The 24,998-nt window shown below is 35.3% G+C and overlaps 2 protein-coding genes across 4 annotated transcripts in view; one reads left to right on the top strand and one right to left on the bottom strand.

Moving 5' to 3' along the window:
* Positions 1–1,350: 1,350 nt before the first annotated feature.
* METTL21A (methyltransferase 21A, HSPA lysine) lies at positions 1,351–9,055 on the top strand. Its single transcript, XM_074298901.1, is given in 7 exon segments — positions 1,351–1,479; positions 3,120–3,299; positions 4,051–4,162; positions 7,881–7,921; positions 7,923–7,949; positions 7,951–8,142; positions 8,144–9,055. Coding segments are annotated over 7 exon segments (717 nt in total). The 5' UTR covers positions 1,351–1,452; the 3' UTR covers positions 8,282–9,055.
* A 4,759-nt stretch (positions 9,056–13,814) lies between these two features.
* The window catches only part of CREB1 (cAMP responsive element binding protein 1), a 78,605-nt gene continuing 67,421 nt past the window's right edge, over positions 13,815–24,998 (bottom strand). For 2 of the 3 annotated variants that reach the window (XM_074298902.1, XM_074298903.1), the window contains one exon: positions 15,533–20,226. In XM_074298902.1, coding sequence (XP_074155003.1) covers positions 20,082–20,226 — 145 coding nt within the window. In that variant the 3' untranslated portion in view covers positions 15,533–20,081. Of the gene's footprint in view, positions 20,227–24,998 lie in introns of all 3 variants that reach the window. The other variant, XM_074298906.1, reaches the window with a different exon arrangement.

Here is a 24,998-nt window from a genome sequence, read left to right on the forward strand (position 1 = left end):
CCTGCTTGTTTCACTCAGCATCAGTTCATGTCTTTCCAGGCCTTTCTAAGATCAGCTTATTCATCACTTTTTATGGAACAATAATATTCCATTACCTTCATCTATGTGGTATGTGATTGTAATGGGATTGTATCACGCCATAAAAAATTGGCAGGCAGGATCATTTCAGAAAAACCTGGACAAAGTGACACGAACGGTGCAAAGTGACGTGAGCAGAGCCAGGAGATCATTGTGCACAGTAGCAGAATATTATAGGATAAAGAATTGTTTCCTACATAGGTATCGCTGTCCTCAGCACTTCAAGGATCCACCACCATCGCAAAGCGCTAACGGTGAAGCCGACCGTCCGCCTCCGGAGAGAACCGATGCTCTGAGCTCAGAATGAAATGCGCTCTCTTCGTTTTCTTTCATTTTTTTTCTTTTATTAAGCCTTCTCTTGCAAAATGCTAACATGGAAATGTTTTACATGATTGCACGTGTCTAATCTAGATCTCAGGGCTTGCTGTAGAGGGAGAAGTGGGGAAGGAAGGATAGGATTTGGAATTCAAGACTTTTAAAAAAAAAGATTAAAATTGTTTTTAACATGTAATTGGGGAAAGTATATTGTGTGCATATATACAGGTGCATATACGTGTGAATGTGAAAACAGGGCTTCTCATTCTATGCGCTTAGTCCATCCGCGCTCTGAGTCCTCCGGACCTAAGATTGGCCCTTGCATTGATCAGAGAGATCCCGACTTTCAAAACTGTTCGCGTTTGCAGTCGGTTCACACTGTTCTCGCTCAACTCATATTAGAGAGTTACAGAAGGGGGGGCGGCTAGGTGGCCGGCTAGGTGGCGCAGCTAGGTGGCGCAGTGGATAGAGCACCAGCCCTGAAGTCAGGAGGACCCGAGTTCAAATGTGGTCTCACTTCCCGGCTGTGTGACCCTGGGCAAGTCACTTACCCCCACTGCCTCAGACTGGAGGTGTGAAGGGTGACGTCATAGGGAACCTAGCTGTGTGACCCTGGGCAAGTCACTTATCGCCACAGACTGGAGGTGTGAAGGGTGACGTCATAGGGAGCATTCACAACAGTGACAACGATCACTGGCGTATTAATCAATTAACTCGCATTTATTTAGGGCGCTCTCTGCAGGACCCGAGACACAAAGCACAGTCCCTGCCTGGCTCGAGCTTCCATGCCCGTGGGACTAGCCTCTAAACGAGAGGCCGGCGGTTTGACTCCGTTTGACTTGCAAGAGCTGCCACACTCCGGTGCCTGGCCCTTTAAGGCAGACTAGGTAATCCCGTCAGCCTCGGGAGGCGGGGAAAACAACCGAGCTGGCCGGCCGCGACTCTGGTAAGGAAAGCGGGGCGCCGGGTAGCTCCCCGGCCTTCTGTCCTGCGCCCGGGGCCCCTTATTAAAGGACCTGGGCGGCGGGCTTGCGCGCAGCCCGGTCCTTTACAGGCCGCATGCTTACCCCCAGGCCCTGCACCCAGGTCAGAGCCCGGCCCTAGCACGCGGGGCCTCAGGCTGGCTCCGAGCCCTTGCACCCGGGGCCTCAGGCTTGATTCAGCCTTGGACCTGGTCTGCGGGCTTGCCCTCAGTCCGGGCCCTTGCACCTTTCTTCCTGCTTAAAACCCAGCCCTTGCATCCGGGGACCCATGCTTGAACTCTAACCGTTGCTTCCCGGCTGGAGTGTGGTCCGGGTCCCGCGCTCTGAGCGCCCCACTGCAACCGGGCTCCCTCGATTTCCTTTGAGGAGGTGCCCGCGGGAGGGGCAGTGACCTCGAAAGTACCCGGCCGGGGGGGAGGGTGTTGACCTGGGGGGCGTAGCCTTCCACGCAGTAGAGGGGTGACCCACCCTGAGGCCCTCCCAAACCCCAAGAGTTCTGATGTAGAGGGGGCGGGGCTTCCTCGGGCCCCAGGATTCGGCTTGGTGGTTATGGAGGCTAGTTCCCAGCCTTAGAAAGCATTTATATTCGGAACCATGCAGTCCTGGTGTAGATGGTTTTCCCGGTTTTGCTCCCTCCACTCTGCATCTGTTCCTACAAGTCTTCCCAGGTTTCTTTGACGCGGCATTCTTACAACTGTAAATATTCCATCACATTAACTGTATTTTTTTTTTTTACAGTAAACATTATCCTTAGTCCATTTTTAACCTTGGGTCATCTATCCTAATCACCAGTCCCATCCTTGGCTTTGTCGTATTTAACAATAAGTGTAACTGTCATTCCTAAATGAGAGATTTCACAAAATCAATAAAAATACAGGATAACATTGATCACATTCCATTTTAAAACGAGGCGCCTGCGGGGACGCCGTCCTCCACACTAGGGGCACTTTTACAACTGAGTTGGACCCCAGTGGCCTGGAAAACCAAGACTTCCCAGAACCCCACAGCCTGCCGCCTCCTCCGGCCACGCCCCCTCTCCAGGGGGAAAAGGAAGCTCAGATCTTTTCAGAAAGGAATAAAACATGATGAATTACTTCATTTGTCCACATCGATTACAAGAATTGTTCTAGGGATGAGGAGATCATTGGAAAGTGTTATGATTTTTTAAAATTAAAAATATCAAAAAGACATTTAAAAGATAAAATAGAAAAAATAAAGTGTATAGCGAAATGGATTGTGAGGATGATAGATTTAGAATTAGAGGGGATTAAAAATAAACCCAAAACTAGAGGGGACTCGAGGCCATTAGCTATTTGGAAAAATTTTGAGCCCAGAGGGACCCCCGTTGGACTGTTAGGAGGGGAAAGAGACAAATGATGCAGACCACTTGCCTTTCCCTTTCTTCAAAACAGAAATAGACCGAACAGTCTTTGAGTCCTAAGACTTTTAATTAGTTAATTAGTTTAGCGATGGTTTATCGAGGACCCCCCCCAACTAGTGCTAAGTGTCTGAGGCTGAATTTGAACTCGGGTTCTCTTGACTCCAGCGCCTGTGCCCTATCCACTGCTTCATCTGGGTGGTTCTTGTTTTTTTTCTCTTCTTCTTCTCCTTCTTTGTCTTCTTTCTTCTTCATCCCCTCCTCTTCCTCCTCCTCCTTTCTCCTTCATCTTCTACTATCTACTCCATTTGGTTTTGAAACTGCATTCCCCAGGACAGTTTTACACAGATTCTCTTTTATAACAGACTGAAGGCAAACCCTCTCCATGGACTAAAGACACAATGGCCTTGGTCCCCTATGACGCGGAAGGATTAGGGATCCAGAAGTTCTACAAACCTCTGACCACCTATAAGTTTGTGAATCACACCATCCAGATCAAGCAGGACTGGAAGCAGCTGGGTGTGGCAGCCGTTGTATGGGATGCGGTTCGTATACCCCAGAGTCTGTCTTTAATTAAAAATCCCCAAAGGACCCAAAACTGGCCTAGAGATTGTGAAAGAAAAGACTTGTTATTCCTTCATTTATTTACATTTTTAAGGATAAGCCTATAAGCCCCAGTAAGATAAAGATCTTCCAGAGATCACATTCTATAACAACTTAGCAATAAAATTTGAACCCAAACTCATCGGCCAACCATTCTGATTTTTCTTTTTAAAAATTAATTAAAATTTTGGTCTCAGACACTTAACACTTCCTACCTGTGTGACCCTGGGCAAGTCACTTAACCCCAGCCTCAAAAAAGAAAAGAAAAGAAAAGAAAAATTTATTAAAATTTGTTTATTTAAAACTTTAAATTTAAATACAAAATAGAAAATGAAAAACATTGTTATGCACAGCAGAACACAAGAAAAATTCAAAATATAAAACAAATTTCTATTTCAAGAAAACCTATGTAATAAATACTAGACTTTGTGTTCAATACTATTTTTACTTCTTTATAGATTTGTTCTTTGCTGTGCACTTCTTACTTTTTTCTTTTTTTCCTCCTTTCTCTGACTTCTGCTAATTTTTTTTAATGGAATTTTTTCATGTTTTATTTTTTTACCAAAGACCTGATTCAAATTTGAAGTGTTTTCTACAATCTTAAAAACAGTGTAATGTGTAATGTGTAGCTTCCTTGTGAGTGTATACGCATGCACATAGTATGTCTCTTAATTTGTCTTCTGGTTTGACTAGGCTATTGTTCTCTGTACTTACCTGGAGATGGGAGCTTTCAATCTTCAAGGCTGCTCTGCAGTTGAGCTAGGAGCTGGGACAGGATTAGTAGGCATTGTGGCTGCTTTGTTGGGTAAGTTTGCCTAATTCTTTAAAATTCACATGGTGTTTAAAGTAAACATTAAAAAAAAAAAAAAAAAAGAACAGGTATTTGTGGCATTTTCTTGAGTTGACAATTTTCTCTATTCAGGAGGTTTCAATGTATATACAAGGTTTCCTAGAAGATTTAAAAGCTTAAAACTGCTCCAAGAATTTTGGAAGACCTTATTTTTTTCACTGGTTATGGATCAATAGCCCGTTTATTACTATTATTATTAGGCCACATTCAGTATGGCAACAAACTCCTTCAGTAACCACATTAATTTGACCTTGATAATAATTAACATTTACATAGTGCTTATTATGTGCTAGGCACTGTGCCAAGCACATAACAAATATTGTCTCATTTGATCCTCCTGATAACACTGGGAAGCGGCTGCTATTTAATTATCCCTCCTTTTACAGATGAGAGAAAACTGATAAAAACTGAGGGACCATCTTAGGTACAAAATCCCCCTTTATTTTTCCTTCTATACTGTTACCCTTAACAGATTTTATTTTATTTTATTTTATTTTTGGAAGCAATGGGGTTAAATGACTTGCCCAGTATCATACAACTATAAAGTGTTTGAGAGTGGGTTTAAACTCAGGGCTTTTTGACTCCAGAACTGGTTCAAGATCACTTAGGTCCCTTCCCCCTCTCCCCTTATCAGACTTAAGTGATTCTCTTATCTCCTAAATCTTTTTCACCTAGACTCCTAAAAGAGAGTTTTTCTAAAATTCTCCTTCATCTTCCACCTTTTTCATGAGCATTCCTATTTTCTTGTTTAATTAACTGAAGCTTGAGTTTTCCCTGCTTTTACAACTGAGGCCTGTTCCTACCTAGCTCGTAGGACGAGGAAGGAGGTTTGCTATACTTCTTATTACCATTTCAGACTGATGGTTCTACCACCATCACTCAGATGCCTTTTTTTAAAAAGCCCATACCATTCAATGAATCATACCTTCTTTCCCTCTCTTTAGCTTTTAAAAAAGGAATCCCATTATTTTCCTCATTGATGTCAACTTTTAAATCAAAGTCCTCTTCCATTCCATCCTTGTTTTTATCCTCAAAACTTGAATATCCAAGCAAGATGATTATTCCATTAATAATGTTGTTTTTTAGTCAGATCTAACTCTTCGTGACTCCATTTGGGATTTTCTTGGCAGATATTGGAGTGGTTTGCCATTTCCTTCTCCAGCTTATTTTACAGATGAGGAAACTGAAGGATACATACATTAAGTAACTTGCCCAGTGTTCCCTAGCTAGTAAGTGTCTGATGTTAGCTTTGAACTCAGGTCTTTTTGACTCTAGGCCTGCCACCTAGATATCCTCCCATAATAATAGTTTATTTACATAATATTTGTAATTATAGAGCACTTTTTTTTAATTAAAATTTTCATTTCTCATGTGTTTTTTTCCCTCCCACCTTCCCAAACCCCAAATAGAAAAAAAAAAAAAAGTTCTTGTAACAGTAAGTTATGTAACAAGTAAGTATAGTTTTGCAGAATGAATTACTGCATTGACCATGTCTAATTATTTACATATTTTATATATTATGATATAATATACATATAACATTATAATTATATATATACATATGTATATATATATTTAATTATTCTACATTTTGGTTCATCACCTCTTCCTCAAGAGCAGAATATTATTTTCTCTCTTTTTTTTTTTGTCTTTTAAAAAATGCAATTTTATGTAATTTTTCAGCATTCGTTTAAAAATATTTTGAGTTCCAAATTCTCCCTCCCATCTCTCTCCTAAGAGAGTATCATTCTTCATCACTGATTTGTTAGAATCATGGTTGATTATTACTTGATACACACACACACACACACACACACACACACACACACAAACTCAGGTGGACTCTTTGTTGTCTGCTTTCTTTCATGGATGGTAATTGCCCTTGATTTTTTGGTGTTTCTTAACTGACTCCATGTTGGACCTGATCATTCCATGCACTTGGCTCTGTCTCCTAGGATATAATCCCACTCCACTGTGAGCTTTGTTCTATCATTGCTATCTAATTTGCTCTTATTGCGACTTGCAGACCTCTTATTCATCTCATCTTCTAGCCCATTAGCTCTCTTGTGGGATTACGTGGCCTCCCTAACTCTTCCTCAGCTCCATGAATCTCCCCCATGCTCTTGTTAGCATCCCAAGTGCATTTCCGGGGTTCAGAAGTGAGTAGTTGGCATATGCAGTCTTGTGATGTATGGAAAAAGGAGAGGCTCTGGCTTGAGGGATAATAAATAATACTGATAATAATTAACTAGCTTTTACATAAGAATACTGCTACATGCCAGGCACTGGACAAATATTTCATTTGATCCTCACAACAACCCTGGAGACAGGATTTCTGATTGTTCTCATTTTACTGAGGAGGAAGCTGTTCTTATTTAGAAAAGGTCAGGACAGAGTATTAGGTAAATGGGAAGAAAGAAGTTTCTTAGCCTTTTTCTGAATCATGGTCCTGTTTGGCAGAGCCCTTCCCAAAATGATGTTAAATGCATAAAATAACATCTATCATATTACAAAGAAAAAATTGATTATGTTGAAATAGTCATTGAAACACACACACATATGTACAAACGTATACATATGTACAAAAATATACATATTTTTAAAAGTTCACAGATCCCATGATAATGGGAAGCAGGGGCTTCTTGCTTAACTTGCAGATGATTTTTCCTTCATTGCATTTTAGGTTTTCTGTTTCTTGAGGACTGTTAGGAAGACTCTAATTTTATCTTTAAGCACATACCAGAACACATGGAAGATAGGTTAACAGCTGATACATATATATGGTAATGTTAGCAATGGCAGAATTTTTATCCATATCTCAAGTGGCATATTACATTAGAAGCTCTATTGGAAGGATAGATTACAAACCAGAAATGTGGAAGGGCATAGAGTGAGTGTATAAAGCTCCAGGCTTGGGGTCGGGAAGGCCTAAGACACTTACTAGCTGTGTGACCCTGGGTGTCATGGCACCCTGTTTGTCATCTGTAAAATGAGCTGGAGAAATGGCCAGCCACTTCAATATCTCTGCCAAGAAACCCCCATTATGTCCCAAAGAGACACATGTGACTAAAAGAACTGGACAACAAAAGTGAGATTAGGGGCCACATGACAGCAGCAGATAGTTGCCTGAAAGGCTGTGATATAGATCAGACTTGTTCTGCTTGGTCCCAAAGGGCAAAAGTAGGAGTGATAATAGGGGTTGTGGAAAGGCAGATGTAATCTTTTTTTTTTTTTTTTTTTTTTCTTTTCTGAGGCCATTGAGGTTGTGACTGCCCAGAGTCACAGCTAGGAAGTTTTAAATGTCTGAGACCAGGCTGGTGGTGTATCCACTGCACCAGATTTAATCTTGATGTAAGGAAAACTTCCTAATAAAAGTGAGATGGACTATCACCTCAGTAATCACTAACCATATATTAAGCACCTATTATGTGCTAGGCAGTGTTCCTAAGCCCCACCATTTGTTTGGTGGGTAAAAGACCTCCTTCTTTGGGGATGAGTTGGACTAAATGGCGCCAAAGGTCCTATCTGACTTAGAAATAGTGATTATAAAATTATTCTCCTCCACTAAACCTGATTGCTTACCTGCCTAAGAGAAGTTCTAGGGGATGCTGATTAATTAATTAATTGAGGACATTATTTTTCATGAGATCATTTCTTTTGACTCACATTCTAGGTGCTCATGTGACCATCACAGATCGGAAAATAGCGTTAGATTTTTCTCAAGTCCAACGTTCAAGCCAATTTTGCCTCACGATATACAACCAAAAGCTGTGGTGAAGGAGTTGACTTGGGGGCAAAATTTGGGGAACTTCTCATCTGGCAAGTTCGACCTGATCCTGGGGGCTGACATCATATACTTGGAAGAGACTTTTGCAGACCTCCTTCAAACCTTGGAACATCTCTGCAGCGACCATTCTGTAATCCTTCTGTCCTGCCCGCATCCGCTATGAACGGGATCAGAACTTCTTAAAGATGTTGGGAAACCATTTCACTGTTCATGAGGTTCACTATGATCTCGAGAAAGATGTACATGTATATAAAGCTCATAGGAGAAACCATAAGGAAGACTTATAGAATATAATCAGAAGTACTTGCTATAGACATCCTGTAAAATTTATTGTGTCATTTCATTAGGTGAACACCAGATGATGAATCTGATATTGTGGTATCGTAGGTACTCTGTATCACTGTTGAGCCAAATATCTTATCCAACAATATCTTCTCAGGCACAAGAAAGGCAAAGAATGGAGCAGCAATCTTGTGATGAAATGCTCTTGTGGACAGATGCTCAGCCACATCTGGATGTTGGTTGGGAAAGGGATTGGACCTAGGAGTTCAGTGGTATGAATTATAATTTAGTGAACATGTGATTGATGACTTCAGTGTTTATGATTTTCCAGGGAAGGAAATTTCCTCTGCCAATATAGGTCAGCACCTTCCCCGAAACTTACTGTGTTACAAAGTGCCTTAGGGAACCAAGAAGGGAAGTGATTGGACTAATGAGTCACAGCTCAACCTGGCCTTTGGGACAGCTCCCTCTAAGGTGCTTCTCCTGTGGAAGTGGAAAAGCTGAATTATACAAATGACTTAAAATTCTTTGACAAATGTTTAGTGTTTAATAGAGAGTTTTCAGAATGTGAAAAGAAATTTGTACATTCCTTTTTGTCTTTGTTGTCTGTGATTTCTACTTTTGTCTGGTGGCTGCAATTTGTAATTGGGACATACTTTATGGTTCCTAATTTCTAAATTCATTTGTATAAAAATACAATAAAATGATTAAAATTAAATATTTTAAGTATTTTGAAAAATGAGCTCTTAGTTGAGAATATAAATCACTTTTTAGTCTTATGAATTGCTTGTTGAATTTCGGTTGATTCTGATAAAAAGATCATGGTTTGATTTTTCACTTTATTCTTTTTCCATATTTCTGTGGAGTCTTTCAAAAAGTGCATAATAGGTCATGTTGAAAACTAAAATGTAGGGGCAGCTAGGTGGCGCAGTGGATAGAGCACCAGCCTTGAATTCAGGAGGACCAGAGTTCAAATTTGGTCTCAGACACTTAACACTTCCTATCTGTGTGACCCTGGGCAAGTCACTTAACCCCACCCTCAGAAAAAGAAAAGAAAAGTGTAGAGATTTGTTGAAGGGTGAGGCTTTATTCATTTTTTAGGTCAGGTCATATGTGTTGTTTTAAAAATTAATAGGACTAGGTATATATATATATATATATATATATATATATATATATATATATATATATATATATATATACCTATAGGCACATTTCTGTAGTCCATGCTGCTGGGGAGGCTGATGATGGTGGACAATTTAAGATTAAGAGAAGCAGTAAGGCTCATGCTGACTACTTGTCCCAAATGAAATCTGGGACCATGTCAATGGACCCCCAGAAAAAGGGAGGGACATCCAGACTGCTAAAGGAAGGTGCAGGGTTTGAGGTTGGAACTGGTTTAAGGTTATGGTATTTTTAAAAATAATCGATACCAAAATGATTACATCCTTAAGAATTACAATTTAATTTTTATTAATTTTCCAATTAGAATATAGCAACCTATACTTTTTTTTTAATTTACAAAACACACTGTATGTGAAATAATAGTGGAAAATCCCTTGTTCTCCCATTATTTTAAAAAAAGATTGCTTTTTAAAAATTTATTAGTTTAAATTAATGAACATAAAATTATATTCACAAAACTGCAGTGCTTCTAAATTAAAAATGAAAGTCTCACAAACTTTTAAGGGGGGAGAGGTGTCTTTTTTTTAACCATTTCATTCTCTTTCTTTTTACAATTCTGCCTTAGATAAAACATATCAATATTCTTATTTTCCAAATTTTCAGTTTTCACTTTTTCATGAAACTGAAGTTACAAATACTCTGAAGCGACTGATCAACTCTTTTGTGTGCTGCGTTGATAACCACAAGATGGCAATAGTGCCCTACACCTGGGCCTGAAAAAAATGAGTAGCTGAGCTTCCTCCATCCCTGTTTTTGTATGTTGGAATTGGAAATCCTAACTATAAACAAATTAACTTTGGACTGCTTCAGGAGGAAAAGATGTTTTAGTGAAGGTCTATGCAAGATCTTTTTCTAGACAGAACCAGTTATGGAGTTGGTGATACTGGGACCTGAGGGAGTCGTCTCCCCTAAAATTTAGTATGAATTTAATCAGTTTTTCTATTAACTTCCCCACCCCTGTCAGATCCTGGAACCAAGATTCTTTTTCCAATTCAAACTAAACAAACAAACAAACAAACCAGGAGACGACAGTTATTTAAAACCAAGTATCAGGCAGTAAGCATGTATTATGCCTTTATTATGTGCAAGGCACTGTGCCAAGCCCTGGGAATACAAAAAAAAAAAAAAAAAAAAAAAAAAAAAAGCTTTTGCCCATAGACATACATACAAGATATATAAAGTCCCTCCCTTGAAAACATTTCAGGACCTGATTCTACCTAAAGGATCAACCTTTTTTAGATGAGATTAAAATTTAAAATTTATGTTGGCACAATCCTGAAACATACAAAGACTAGGTAATTAGTCATTGGATAATGGAGTTTTATATGTCAGTCAAAAAGCACTTATCAGGTACTCATTATGTGCCAGGCATTCTGCTCCAGCACAGTTTATGCCCATAAAATATCACAGGAATATTGTTGCATAAGATTCAGGATAAAATTTACTGTTTCAGTTCTGCTTCTATAGTTAGGGAAAAAATTCTTGTTTCATGACATTTTGACTATCAAAATGACTTTTTTTCTCTAAGAAAAATTTCCTTTTTATTTATTTTGAATATGCATTCATTTGTCAAAATGTACCTATGCTTCTAAGGCTCCTTTATTTGGTCTGGTCCTGAGAATATAGAACTGCCATCCAAAAAGGAGATTAGTATGAGCCAAGCACATTTAAAGGACAGCATGAGAACTGACAAAAGTCCATGTAAAAATTTCAATGCCTAAAACATCAAAGTTTGAAAAATAGCCAAGCCATCCTTACAAAATGTTCACAAAAATAAAATCAATAGCTTTCGATGCCACTCCTCAACTTTCTCAAGTTATGGGCATGAAACATTCCATTGATTTGGTCTAAGGTAAGGTAATAATTTTGCAGATAGGCAGAATTTTTTTCACAGTATAGAATAGGTTATTTCTACACAGAAAAGAAAGAGAATCTTAGAATGATTAAAATATAAATCAGTAACAGCATTACCAGTACAACTTGTTGGGAGGCTAATTTTTAAGCTTTTATGGGACATAAATAGATTTTAGGCTATTAATTAGCCAAATCACATTTCACTTCACAGATCAAAAACTAAGCTGGATTCCTTGTCACAAGAATGATTCTGTTAATATGTCACCACTGTGTCTTCTGGGATTGGCATTTATGGACATCTAGGATCTTGTGATGTTCAGAAGATAAATGTCAAGGCAGTCAGGAGCTTCCAATATAAGCCTGGCTAATTAAGCCTATACTCCATATGGGATGCAGGGGCCCAGAGGATCCTAAGTATACAGAATTTTTGATAGATTAGCTTAAATCATAAAAAAAGAAAAAAATAGGTTTATATGTGGTAGGCAAGGGGAATTTTTGCTCTGCTAAATATTTGGGAAATAGAATGAGAGTAAAGGTCTTAAAATATTAAATGCTACGTAAGAACTATTCATAGATCTCATTCTTTCAAATATTAACTTTTTTGGAACATATGTAAAGAAATAGATGGTCTTAAATTAGTACATGATACATACAAGGGATTCCAAAAATCTTAATGTAAAATTGCACTAAGAAAGCATTGATAGTCTTTATTTGATGCAGTCTTGCACTAAGACTTTTGGGACAACCTGCATATTTAAGAAATTAGCTGACCAAAGAGGCAGAAAATTTCCCTGTTTTCACCAAACATCTTAAAATTTTCTGGGAACAGGGATTGTTTTATAGGCCTTTGGTCTCAGCACCCAATAAAAAACATACAGTAAGTACTCTCTCTATATTTACTGTTTTGCATTATAGAAGGTATTTTATGCGATGCTATGGATGACAATGACTAGAAATCACTGCTTTCCAGAACAACTTATTTCCAACAATTTTCCTAATAGAAGTCAGCATAGACAACTTTTTCTAGGAATTGGTCTGTGAGGATCAAGTAGGATGCTAGTTTAAGGAGATGGCAGGGTCAACTTTAAAACTCTAACTCTGTGACCCTGGGCAAGTCACTTAACCCCAATTGCCTCAGCAAAAACAAACAAACAAAAAAAACACCTAAGGAATTTAAAAGAGCTTTTGTTTACTTGAGTTCTATTTATCAATATCTACCACACTGGAAACCATAACTGCTATTTAGGAATTCATTAAAAAATAACACAAAACTATTACATATAGGTAAAATTTTTTTATGAGAATTGGATTTTCAAAAAAAAAATTAAATAGCATTGTTTTACATATTTTGCAAATTTCTCTAATGCCCAAGATTAATAGAAAATACTAATTTTCATTTTTACTTCTACTTTCAATCTGTTACGATATTTGTTTGTAGTATATATGAAGAAAATCTATATATAGTTGGAAAAAGAAGAGTACTATATAATAGGCAAATAATGCCTTAATATTATTTAATGTTTTGACCTTATGGACCACCTTGAAAAGGTTTTGGAAACTCAAAAGGTTCATGGTCCACATTATAAATACTGTTGTTTCAGGCCAGTAGAGAGTATCATGGACAAAAATGAAGTGAACAGGACTTTCTCACAGATTTCTAATGCTTTTCTTCAGAGATTAGAGCAAAGTGAAGAGAAGTATGTGGAGAGTCTTAATTTTTTCTTAAAATAGAATGAGGCTGTTTGCTGAGAGAGAAGAGTTTCCACGGCCCCTGTGATGAGTATAGTCAATCAGGGAAATCTGAGGCGAGATAATTTGAGTCTATAACAAGGCAAAGAAGTGAAGGTCACTCAAGACAGGGATTTGGCAAGCTGTCTCTCAATGGAAATCCATTGAAAGGTAGAACAAACAGCAATTAAACAGAATAGCTGAAGGGAGAAAAATGAGGCCAGAAAAATTACTATAACTGAACATTAGTTATTTTCCCTAAAGTTGAACAATTAAAAAAAAATCTTTAGAATATTTTCACTTTTTAAGGAAAGCATCCTCGATTTCTCTGTTACTTTAACATCATGATCACAGAATGATAAAACTTTAAAATGTGCCATTTTAATATATCTAGTTAGTCCAATCTTCCATGTCATTCCTTCTACAATAATCCTAATGGTAATTTTTTTTCTTTCACCCACAGTCTATAGACTATAACTTAACATCTTCAATTTACTCAATATAAAAAACTATATCCAATTGGAGATCCTGTATTTAAAATATGGGCAGGCAATGAAATGTGGCAACAAAAGATTTACTATGGTTTTCTGGTGTTACTTTACCTGAGGATTTTTTTTATATGACACTTTTAATAGCATTTTGGCTCACTTAACAAAATTAATATATCTAGTTATCATTACTGTTTTTTTAAAAAATATATATATATAAATACACAAACCCATATATATACAAATATGTACATTCCACCCCCCCAAAAAAGAGGCTTATAGGCATTTTTAAAAGCATGTTTATGTGACTGCACATAAATGTTGGTGTAAAAAGGGCATTATGACAGTTTATACCACAAAGATTACAGTAAGAAAAAGCACTTCTTTATGACAATTCACAAATTCACAAGAATCACTTTAATATACAAAGCAATTACTACCATTCTGAAACACAAAGCAGCTAATATGTACATAGTGTTAATAAAATGCATTATAACTCAATACATTTTTTCTTTTACATAAAGCACAAAAGATTTAAAAAAAAAGTTAAAACAGGGATGTTTCTAGAATATAGGGAATTTTAATAGAAACATGTTTTCCCCATTATAATTCTTTATTTGTAATCCACTCCAAAAGAAATATTAAGAGTTAAGATTAATACCCTGTTTGTGCTGATGAGTTTGGGTAAAGTAAGATATGGATAGAAGTTATCTTCACCTCAATTTTCTTAAAAAAACAAAACCAAACCAAAACACAACTCTAGAAACTTCCCTGATTATATTCTTTAAAAAAAAAAAAAAAAAAGTTTTAAATTATAAATTTAGACTAGAAATCTTTTTTGATGATGAAAACCAACATGTGAATAAATCAGGCAGGGACAACTTTACACAGAAAACTGATAACCCAGCACTCTTACTCACCCATAATAAATCCATACTAGCAGGAAATATTGAAGGTCAGACATAAGCATTTCTACAATTTACTCTCCCACTTTTAATATAAATAATTTTATTACATACATAAAATGGAGTGGCATCTGGATAAAATACACACATTCTATAGAGCATTTTACCAATCAAATGAACATAAAATAAAGCCCCCAAAGACGACAGACTGCTTCATTTGGCCAAGTAACATAAGACCTTTATTTTCAGGGATCTCCACTTCTCCTCACCAATTTCAAATCATCTTAGATGTACATTCCCCTCAGGCAACCTCTTCAGTTGAGGCTGAATTTTTAAAATTCCATGCTTACATAGGCAAAAACATTATATTATATCTATTCCCAGTAGGATAACTGATTTATTTCTTCACCTTTCCAAAAACATTTCCTGAGGACTGATTTTTTTTTTTTTTTTTGCAGGTGAGAAAAAACCCGAAACTGTCATGATATACTAACCCCCATTCCTCCCTCCCCTTTTAATTCCCTACCCAGCTAGGACCTGCATCCACAGTACCAGAATGCAGTAGACAGGTCAATATTTTTAAATTTCTGTGCTAAAACAACTCTGCCTGTTTATAATATCAACTTACTTTACAGGCTTCACTGTATTTTTAAAGTTTTATATTTTTTAAAAAATAAATTTCAAGCTAAAACACCTGAAATACACTCATTCCTTTCACACTGTATCTGGTCCCTCTTAAAATTTGTCTGCCCCTGAGGACACATACAAAGGCTTAAGTTACATTCACTAATTAATGTGAACTTATCATAAAGCAGATGAGACAGATGGAATTTCAGCACCCTGTTTAATTTATTTGAAATCCTTCCAAACTGGCTCAGCTTAATGATATGTTCAAGCCCCTCTTCCTAATCAATGAGTCTACAAAGTGAAGGAAACCAGTTCCTAGAACATATATAGTCAATTGCTAAAGTCAACATTAACAATATTCAGGATATATACCTAGGTCATCAATTCATCTTCATTGCTGCCTAACAACAACAACAAAAAATTCTAGTTGTGCTTTTTACAAATGAATGAACAAATTATTCCATGCACCTTTTGCCTTTATGTCAATAAATTTTATTTTTTCACTTGCATTAGGCCTTTAAAATTATATAATCAGATTTAGATTCAACACAACCAAGTTGGAGTGAAAAAAAAAAATCAACATGATACTTTATTTGGTTTACACATTGACAAATGCTTTTTTTTTTTTTTCTCCAGTCTCTTAACTTAAATGCAATCGAGATGGTTGTTTTGGTATTACTTTGACAATTTTAATGTAGAGGAAAAGTTCCACCAAAATGGGGAGAAGGGGTTGACGGGGAAACAATTTTATCAGAAAGGAAAAAATTTCAATTTGCTACATGTTGAAAGACAATAAGATAGGATTTGAGCCAGTCTTCATTTTATTTAGTGGCCCTGACAAAACTCCTACCTTAGCACCTAAAAATCCAAGACTAATCTTCAGGTACTAATATTTCAAACCACAAAATGTCTGTATTAAAAAACAGCCACATGATTTAATCATAAGGAAGAGAAAAATGGACAATCACTTCATGATTACTTGCTAAAGAAGTTTCTCATTGTCAATACCCAAGTTCCTAGAAATTGGGTGTTTTTTTGTTTGTTTGTTTGTTTTAAAAGTGCATTTTATAGCAAACATTTACAAAGAAGAGAATGTAAAAAGAACCCAAATAAATATACAAGTTTTGTGTCAGGTCTATGTAATCCACTAACTCAGAGCTCAAAAAAGGTGAGAGAGAAACTCCTCTCAAAACTTATTAAAAAGTTGTATTATTTCCACTATTCCTGAACTCTGAAATAACTTCAAAATTTTAATTTTTAAGATACTAAGCCTACTTAAATTGCAAAATGAAATATCCTTTAAATTTTCTAAATAACTAGATCCCAGTTTGTGTTGGTGACTGGCTACAACTGCTCATAAAATAAAAACTGATTTAATGTACATAAAGAAAAATTCAGGTTAAAAACACTTCAAGTAAGTAAAGTATCCTTGTTAAACCAAACACTGTTGTTTTTTCCTAAGCCTTTGCATGATTCCAAATATCACCTCTACTGGTGTAGTACCCAAGTGGGGATTGGGCCTGAGAAGAGAAGAGAAATGTCAGCCAGATTGACTTCTTAAATAGCCTGCCTGACTAGATTTGTGCTTTCAGATAATAGCAATGTTGCTGACTATCATCAAAACACTATTTCTGTTGATATCCTGCCTAAAAGAAACTCTTGAATCCCTCCCCAGAATGGTTAAGAAAACCAGTGGTTCTTTTTCAAAGAAATCTTCCAATTTTTTTTTTTTTTAAACCACTGTTATAGCTGCCAGAGACAAAGCATTAAAAAAAAAAAAAAAAAAAAAGAATACTTGGGGGGGAAGTTTTCAGGCAAGTACAACATAATTTATATCAGCCTAAGAAAACTAACAATAAAAAAGAAGCAAAATAGTTGGAAGAGTAATTAGAACATAAAAAAATGCAATCACAAGTGCTGGAATAACACAATCCAAACACTACTAAAAAGGATGCAACAGCACACAAAAATGTACGAGCTGTATCTGACCTCAATAGACTATAATACTCGGCATTCCTGACTTAATAGCTCTCAGAGCTTCAGATTATATACTGTGTGTATATATATATATATATGTACATATATTATACATATGTATTTTTTCAAGAATATCTAAATTAACAGAGCACCTCTGACAATATCACAATTGTCAGTTTGGTACTTTTATTTGCAAAATAATAAAAATAAAATAAATTTTGAAACCAAATTTTTGTACTGTGAACATAATGGATCTAGCCCTTTCTAACCTGCACTTCTGTTAAACCCTACCAGAGCCCCCAAATATATAACTTTAAGATAAAAAAATCCCCCCAATGGTTTTATTAGACTTAATCTGTCCTACAGATAAAAGTGCCAACAAGCCCTAATTTGCAAAGAGAGCAATATCAATTTTGCTATTTTCTACAACATATGTACAGATTCCTAGGTTTTCTTTTTCCCTTTTGGCCAAAATAAAGAGTAAAGCATCTATTATTGGTAGCCATATGTGTTCTTGTTTAAAAATGATTTCAATGTGGGCTTAAAAAAAAAAAATTACTCTTTAGATGGAAATATCCAGATTCCCCAATTCTGTTATATGCTTAAACAACCAAATGTTTCTAAGTTTTATTTTAAAAAACAAAATAGCCTAATTTTTCTTTGTGTAAACAGAAGTCCTCAATATATCCAAAGATCTACAGTAGGTTCATCTTAAGAACATACCTCACACCACACTGTTTTGCTGATTTCAATCCAGTGTTACTATCCTAAAGGTGAAATGAGCTTGGCCATTCTTCATGACCCAATAAATAATATGATTGCCATGATCTACCAGGAAAAAATGGGCAAAATGGCAACTAACTGACCTTCAGAGGGGAAAATAAATTTGCTAGATATTAGACTAGGTACAATTTGTAAATAATTTTAATTGAATTCCATATTTGATCACTTAAGCAAGAAGAAATAATTTTACTATGAAAATAAGTCCTTGGATTCACTAAGTTTCTTCATTATGGCCAATGTTGAGGAATGACACATTGGTATACTAAAATGCCAATTAAAAATAAAATAACATTATTTGTCCAACTAGCTCAGTTGGGTAGAACACTAAGAATTTTAAGTTACTTGAAAGCCTTGAGAATTTGGTGAATGCATCCACATTTATAAATTGTATCACTTTAAAAGCTACATTCTTTAAAGATGGGTTCCCCACTGTTTATATGAAAAAACAACACCCCCCTCCCACTATGACAATAAGCCTAGCTTAAAATATTGCTTTTCAAAATTGATCCAATAAAAAGCCAACATGACTTTTGCATTTAATAGTAACAGTCTAACACAATTTGATTTCAAATGATGGATGACCTAAGACAAAACACTAATCCTAAACATTTTAACATTTCTTACACTCTTATAAAACTGAATGCAAAATTTTAACTCCAAAACTGTGACAATGATCTTAAGCCAATATTTTAAAATTCTTGTAATTCATGTGAATTTTATCTACTTTAACAAAATGAATGTTAATTTCGTTTCAGGTAAATTTAGTGAATGTAATTTAGCAGTGAATCCTCAAAGAATTATTAGATAATTTTTGGGTGATATGCACACCCACACATTTCTTATTTAGGAGTTTAGACATGCAGTTATTTTATCAAATGACAAAGATCACATGCCACACAGAAAGCCTTAAACATAATTCACCTTTTAAAGCAAAAACAAAAATTCAGGACTTTTATGGTTTTGAATGTGCATGTGTATATGTTTAAAGGAACAAAACCCTGACACATTATAATAGAATTCACTCTTAGACATTGCACTGGAAAAAAAAATGCATGCACAAATCAATACTTGACATTTTTCAGAATATCCTTTTAACATTTTTTTATAGCTTTCACTGATAAAATTCACCTGGTGTAAACATATTTAAATGGGCTATTTTATAATTAATTTCATTTTTCCTTACAACACACTGATTTTCATTAATATAGTATTTAACTTTCTCTTTGTAGTATCTTGAAGGCTTTTTTGGTAATGATAAAATATTAAGTGCACAGGGGAAAAGCAGGTATTGCAATTTTTAAAAAATAGTGAATGATTACTGTTCTGAAGCCAAGGACATGAATATTCTTAAAAACATCTGTTTAATATAAAGGGGCTATTCTATTCTTTAACAGTTCTCTTCACTAAAAAAATCAAAAATGCCTTAAGTAAAAAGCTCTTCACACTTGTATTGCTTAACTCTTGACTTCACTTTTGATCCAAAAGCTACACTATACCATTCATTTGGTGACTTCTTTAAATGCATTCAAAATATAGAGCACACAGAGAGAGAATTGCAGTAAAGAAGGGAGGTGACCTAAAAGAGAGCCAAAATGCTTGACAGGTATGAATGAGTTTTTAGCACTGAAAATTAGAGAACAGAACATGTACAAGAAACTCTCTTAATCAATTCCTATTTTTTTCTACATATAAATCCCTCCTTTTAGGATATATCATAAGCAACAAATTTAAATAATTTACAATGAATACAGGTCAATTTGGCAATCATCACTTCTTCATTGCACCTTACTTACTTTCTGCATTCAGTCCACACGATACTTCAAGAGGCTGGGAGTAGGAGGGGAACGGAAGAGGAAGGGGGAGCATTTCTGTTGCTAAGGCAATCAAGGAGCTCAGCACAAACCCTTGAAATTATTTTTTTAAAAAAAGAATTCTTTTCACTTTCCCCCAACAATTCAACAAATGAACAAATTTCTACTGCTTGAACAGTGTAGAGGGGATAAAAAACAGAAGTCTCTTCTTCATGATCAGGAAGATGACAATTTCTTGGGGTGGGGAGAAGTGGAGGCAGGTGTCTGAATATTCACAGTTTAATGCAAAGCACAGGATGAATGAAATTCTGTAGTTGCTTTCAGGCAGTTTTGCGCATAGAAAAAAAGAGAACTGTTTAGAAAATAAAAAGTTTACTTTGTCTTTCTGGCCATGGACAAACCAGTCATTTTCTCCACCTTAGGAGATGAAAACAAAAAAATCCAAAATTAATCCGATTTGTGGCAATAAAGGTCCTTAAGTGCTTTCAGCTCTTCAATCAGTGTCTTGTTTTGGTTCTCAAGCACAGCCACTCTGTTCTCTAGACATTTCACATATTCCTTTTTCTTCCTACGACACTCCCGTGCTGCTTCCCTACAAACAGAAAACAATATTTTAAAATAAAATTCAAAGTAGCTCTCTGGGAGGAGGGAAGATAAGAGTGATACAGATGGAAAGAGAAATTATTAAAAAAAAAAAAAAAAAAAAAAAGAAGACACCAATAAAAAACTCAAGGCATCACATCCCCAACTCCATGTTATCTCCTTTTGATAGGTTGTATTTCCCCCACTACACTACATAATGTAAACTCCTTGAGACTGTTGTACTCACTTATATTTGTGTTGTCAGTACTACACATAGTAGATGCTAAATAAATGCTTTGATATCAATTTATCAATCAAAATATTCTATTATGTATAGTAAAACTTCTAAGTAAAATAAGGAGAAATCATCTCAGAAAAGAAAACCCTTTGTTTATAAACCAACAAATAGTTGGTTTTCCTTAGCCATTCCTGTGTTAACACTGCCCGAGTTCCCCAATGTTCTTCCTAATTTTGGCTTTAGACCATTGCTTTTTTACAACTGCATGATCTTAGCAATTTCTGCACTGAGAAGTTACTTGATGACTTTTCTAGGATTACACAACCATTAATTGGGAGACTTGTAAGCAGGTCTTTGGGCTTTGGAGGTGGGCTATCTATCTATTCACTATACAACACTTTTTTTGCCATATAATGAAATATATTAATTGACTTATGAAACTTAAAGGTTCTAATACGTTAGCATTTACTCTGACTTTAAAAGACCTGATAAAACATGTGAAAAATACTTGCAACTGAAAATTGTTCTTAATATAAAGACTTCAAATCTATTCCAGCACACCAGTGTAATTCTTTAGATGTAAAAGTACCTGATCCTGGTACTTGATAGCAGAAGCAGCTTTGATCTTGGAGTTAAGACAACTGTTCTGAGTGGCTCTGACAACTGCTACCTTGGGCAAATGGCTTATCATCTCACTGCTTCAGTTTACTCATCTGTAAAATGGGGGTAATAATAGCTAGTATTTATGTAACACTTTAAAATTTGTAAAACCTTTTATTCTCATTTTTACAAAAAATCCTCACAACAACTCATGAGGGAAGGGCGGGCTACTCTTACTGTCATTTTACAAATGAAGAAAACTGAAGCAGACAGAGGGTAAGTGGGTTGCCCAGGTTAAGTGTTTGAGTCATATCTGACAAAGCCTTCCTTTCTTGTAGGTCCAGCACCCCATCTACTGGGCCATCAAGCTGCCCCTAAACTGTAGTACTTATCTAACAGAGTTGTTGTGAGGAAAAGTTTTATAAACCTTAACTTAAAGCACCATTAAAAAAAAAAAAAAAAAAAAGCCCAGTGCCTACTACACAGAGTACTTAGTAAATAGTTGAATTTAATGTGAATACATTAAAGCATAATTAATGACTCCTAAAGCCTCTTTTAAATCTTCTTCTCTATATACTGTTTGTCTTAACCAAATCCAATTCTTGTGAACAAATCAAAATCGTATCTTTCTTTATTTCTCTTTTCAATTACAAAAAAAATATAATTTTTTCAGAAGGCTTGCCTTCAAGCATTTGAATACAAGCTCTGAGTACCCCTGACATTTTTTATTTTTTCAGTCTAAACATAACTAGTTCCTGTAATTTATTCTCATGTCAGGGATTCCAGATCTTTCATCATCCTCTTCTTCACAAAACAGTTAGTAGCTCTTGTAAATGGCAGGCACGAATTACTGAATTTATTAATTTTTTAAAAGACTATGTTTTGGAACTTGTAGTAAGTTTTAAATAAACAACCCCCCCCCAATAAAAAACTGCTTGCAAGTAACTAACAAAAGTTAGTTACCAAAAAATCTCCAAATTCAAAACCATTTATGGGACTTTGAATCTATTTTTGTTAAATGAAGATAATACTTTCAATATTAAAGTTAGTAGCCATTAACAAAAAATTCCTATTTAAGATTAAGAAGGAGCAGCTGGGAAATTGAGTGGATGCCCAAGAGTTGGAGAATGGCTGAAAAAAGTATATATGAATGTTATGGAATATTACTGTTCTATAAGAAATTATCAGCAGGATGATTTTAGAGAGGCCTGGGGAGACTTCTATGAAGTGATGCTAAGTGAAATGAGCAGAACCAGGAGATTATTGTACACGGCGACAACAATATTATGCAAGGATCAATTCTGATGGATGTGACTCTTTCCAACAGAGATTACCATGACCATGTTCAAGAAATTCCAATGTTCCCTCTGGCTTCTAGGATAAAATGCAAACTCTACTCTTGGAATCTCAAGTTTTCCTAAGGTTACAATCTTTTCTAGAATTACAGGGAATCAACATCAAGTTTACCAGTCGTTTTTAGAATATCAATTGATAAAACTAGTATTTATAAAGCACCTACTATGTGACAGAAACTGTGCAAGGTGCTTGGGGGGGGGGGGAAGGAGAGAGAGAAGTTACAATAACAAAAAAATGAAACACTATATTCTCAAGTAGCTTACCTTACATTCTAATGGGGGAGACAAGAGATACAAAATCAGCAAAAAGCTAATAAATACTAATGCACAAAAAAGTAGTTAAAATACAAGGTACCGGAGTGATCAGAAAAGGCTTCACATAGAATACAGGGTCTGTGCTGCATCTTAAAGAGATACTAGGCAGAAGAGTAGAAGAGTAAATAAAGAGACATCCTAGGGATAGGAACTGACTACTGCAAAGGCATGGAGACAAAAGATGTAATATCCTGTGGAAATTTGATGAATTATGAGGTGCAGGTGGTTATATCGGTAGGGAAATTACTTAGTCATCAGTGTGTAAGTACCATAGTGGGAGAAACCAGTTAGGTTGTTGCAATAATCCTAATGTCCCATTTCCTTTTGTAAATCATATTTAGTCCCCCTCTAGGCTTTGCACCACCATCAAGGGTTTCAGGATCATACATTTAAGTTATTTCAGAGCAACCTGGATTGAAATTCATCAGAGAAAGGAAACACTATAATGTCCTAAACATTAATTTTTTCTTAAAGTTTCTGAGGAGAATGAGAGCATTTTTGGGAAATGATATCCACTGACCTTTTATTCCATGGGAATGGGTTCAGAAAACATTAATCTATTGATGTACACTAATTATGTTAATATATGCCAAGAATTGTGCTAGGAACTGTGGACATAAATATAAAGAAACTGTCTCTACTCAAGAAGATCTTAATTTTAATGGAATTCTCAAGGACTTGGAAGGAAGGTCCTTGACAGAGAGATGATAAAAATGGGGTGCAAATTCAAACTTTTTTGGGGCCCATAAGTATTATAAAGCTTTTTTCCCCCTGTTCAATGCTGAGGGGTGTGAAAAGGAGAGAAAATAAAATTTTTGTTTAACTGAAAAAAAAAAAAATTTTTTTTTGTACATTCAAGAAATCAATTATTCTGTTACATTTTGTGATACTTTTACTTTAGAACTTCAATTTCTCAGAGTAAACTCTATATACCCAATACAAAGAGAAAATGAATAGATATGAGTCTTTTGCTAGTTGATACAGGTAAATTGCTGTTACCTGGTTGATTGAGAAAAATGAAGATTCCCTTTGGCAGGGTTTCCTTAAATGTTTAATTATCCTTAAGCTGGCCAAATTATTAAGAAGATCCTTTTATTAATAAAGGTCATGTCCCCAGGGCATGACATCTCTTAAAAAGAAAAGGTTGTCAAAGTGATTTAATAGAAAATAAATGACATTCCAGCAGCTTCATTTTAATTATTCTAGCATATCTAACATATATGAAGCTCCTGAAGATTTAGAAGATAAGAATGAGGGCAGGTCAAGAAGCCATCTCTCAGAGGACAGATTATTCACTAATTTTATGTATCCATAAGTACCATCCTAATAGAATAGAATTTACTAAGGGGGATAATTTGCATAAGAATTAAATTTTAAGTTTTTATTGATTACAAGACTACAGACTTGTCAGAATCTGTTTTGGTTTCAGTTTTGTTAAACCACCAAATGAATACATTTAGATCATGATTAATATGAATTAAAATAATGCAAAATGAAATTTAGAACAAATTATAAATGATACCAGGTTACATTTAGTGTGGACCAAAATTCAACTAATGTAACACATGTAAGTTAGTAAGTCAGTATTTGCCTTTTTTTTTTTTTTTTTTTTTTTTAATGTGTGGATGTGCTATGCATCATACTACAATACTTAATTTTTTAAGAACCCTTAACCATAGAGATAAAAAGAAAGAATACTTTCAAAACGGAACATAATACACAAAAAAGAAAAGTTTTGTTATAATGAATCAAACAAGAAGTTTGATGTAATTAAATGACATGAATATAGGACAAGATGTTAGAATATCTAAATCTACACTATGAAGTATTACGAAAAAAATTTTTTAATGAAATAAAAGAAAATGGCAAAAGCTGTATCAGCTTTTTTAAGTTTTGTATACACCACCAGGAACAGAAGTGATACAATGACAGATGCCTTTTGGCTGCATAGATTAAAGACTGTAATCAAAAACATAATTTTCTTAGAGTAGCCATTTAAACAAAAACTTCATTAATTTAAAGTAGCGAAAGAAAACAATGAAGAACTTTTACTGCAAACTTTGGTTTGATCAATTTAAAAATCAAGTTCAATTGTATAATTAAAATTACCAGAGATACCAGTACAGATAAGGATGAAATAGCTGAATACACTTCTTTGAAGAAAATAATCAAATAAGGTGAATATGCTAATCAATATATTTTTACTGTAGATGAAACAAAATATGGAAAAGTGTACTTTCTAGAACTTAAAATTTCTAAGGAAAAAACAACCAG

Source organism: Sminthopsis crassicaudata, chromosome 3, assembly GCF_048593235.1.
Source record: "Sminthopsis crassicaudata isolate SCR6 chromosome 3, ASM4859323v1, whole genome shotgun sequence".
Lineage (NCBI taxonomy): Eukaryota > Metazoa > Chordata > Mammalia > Dasyuromorphia > Dasyuridae > Sminthopsis > Sminthopsis crassicaudata.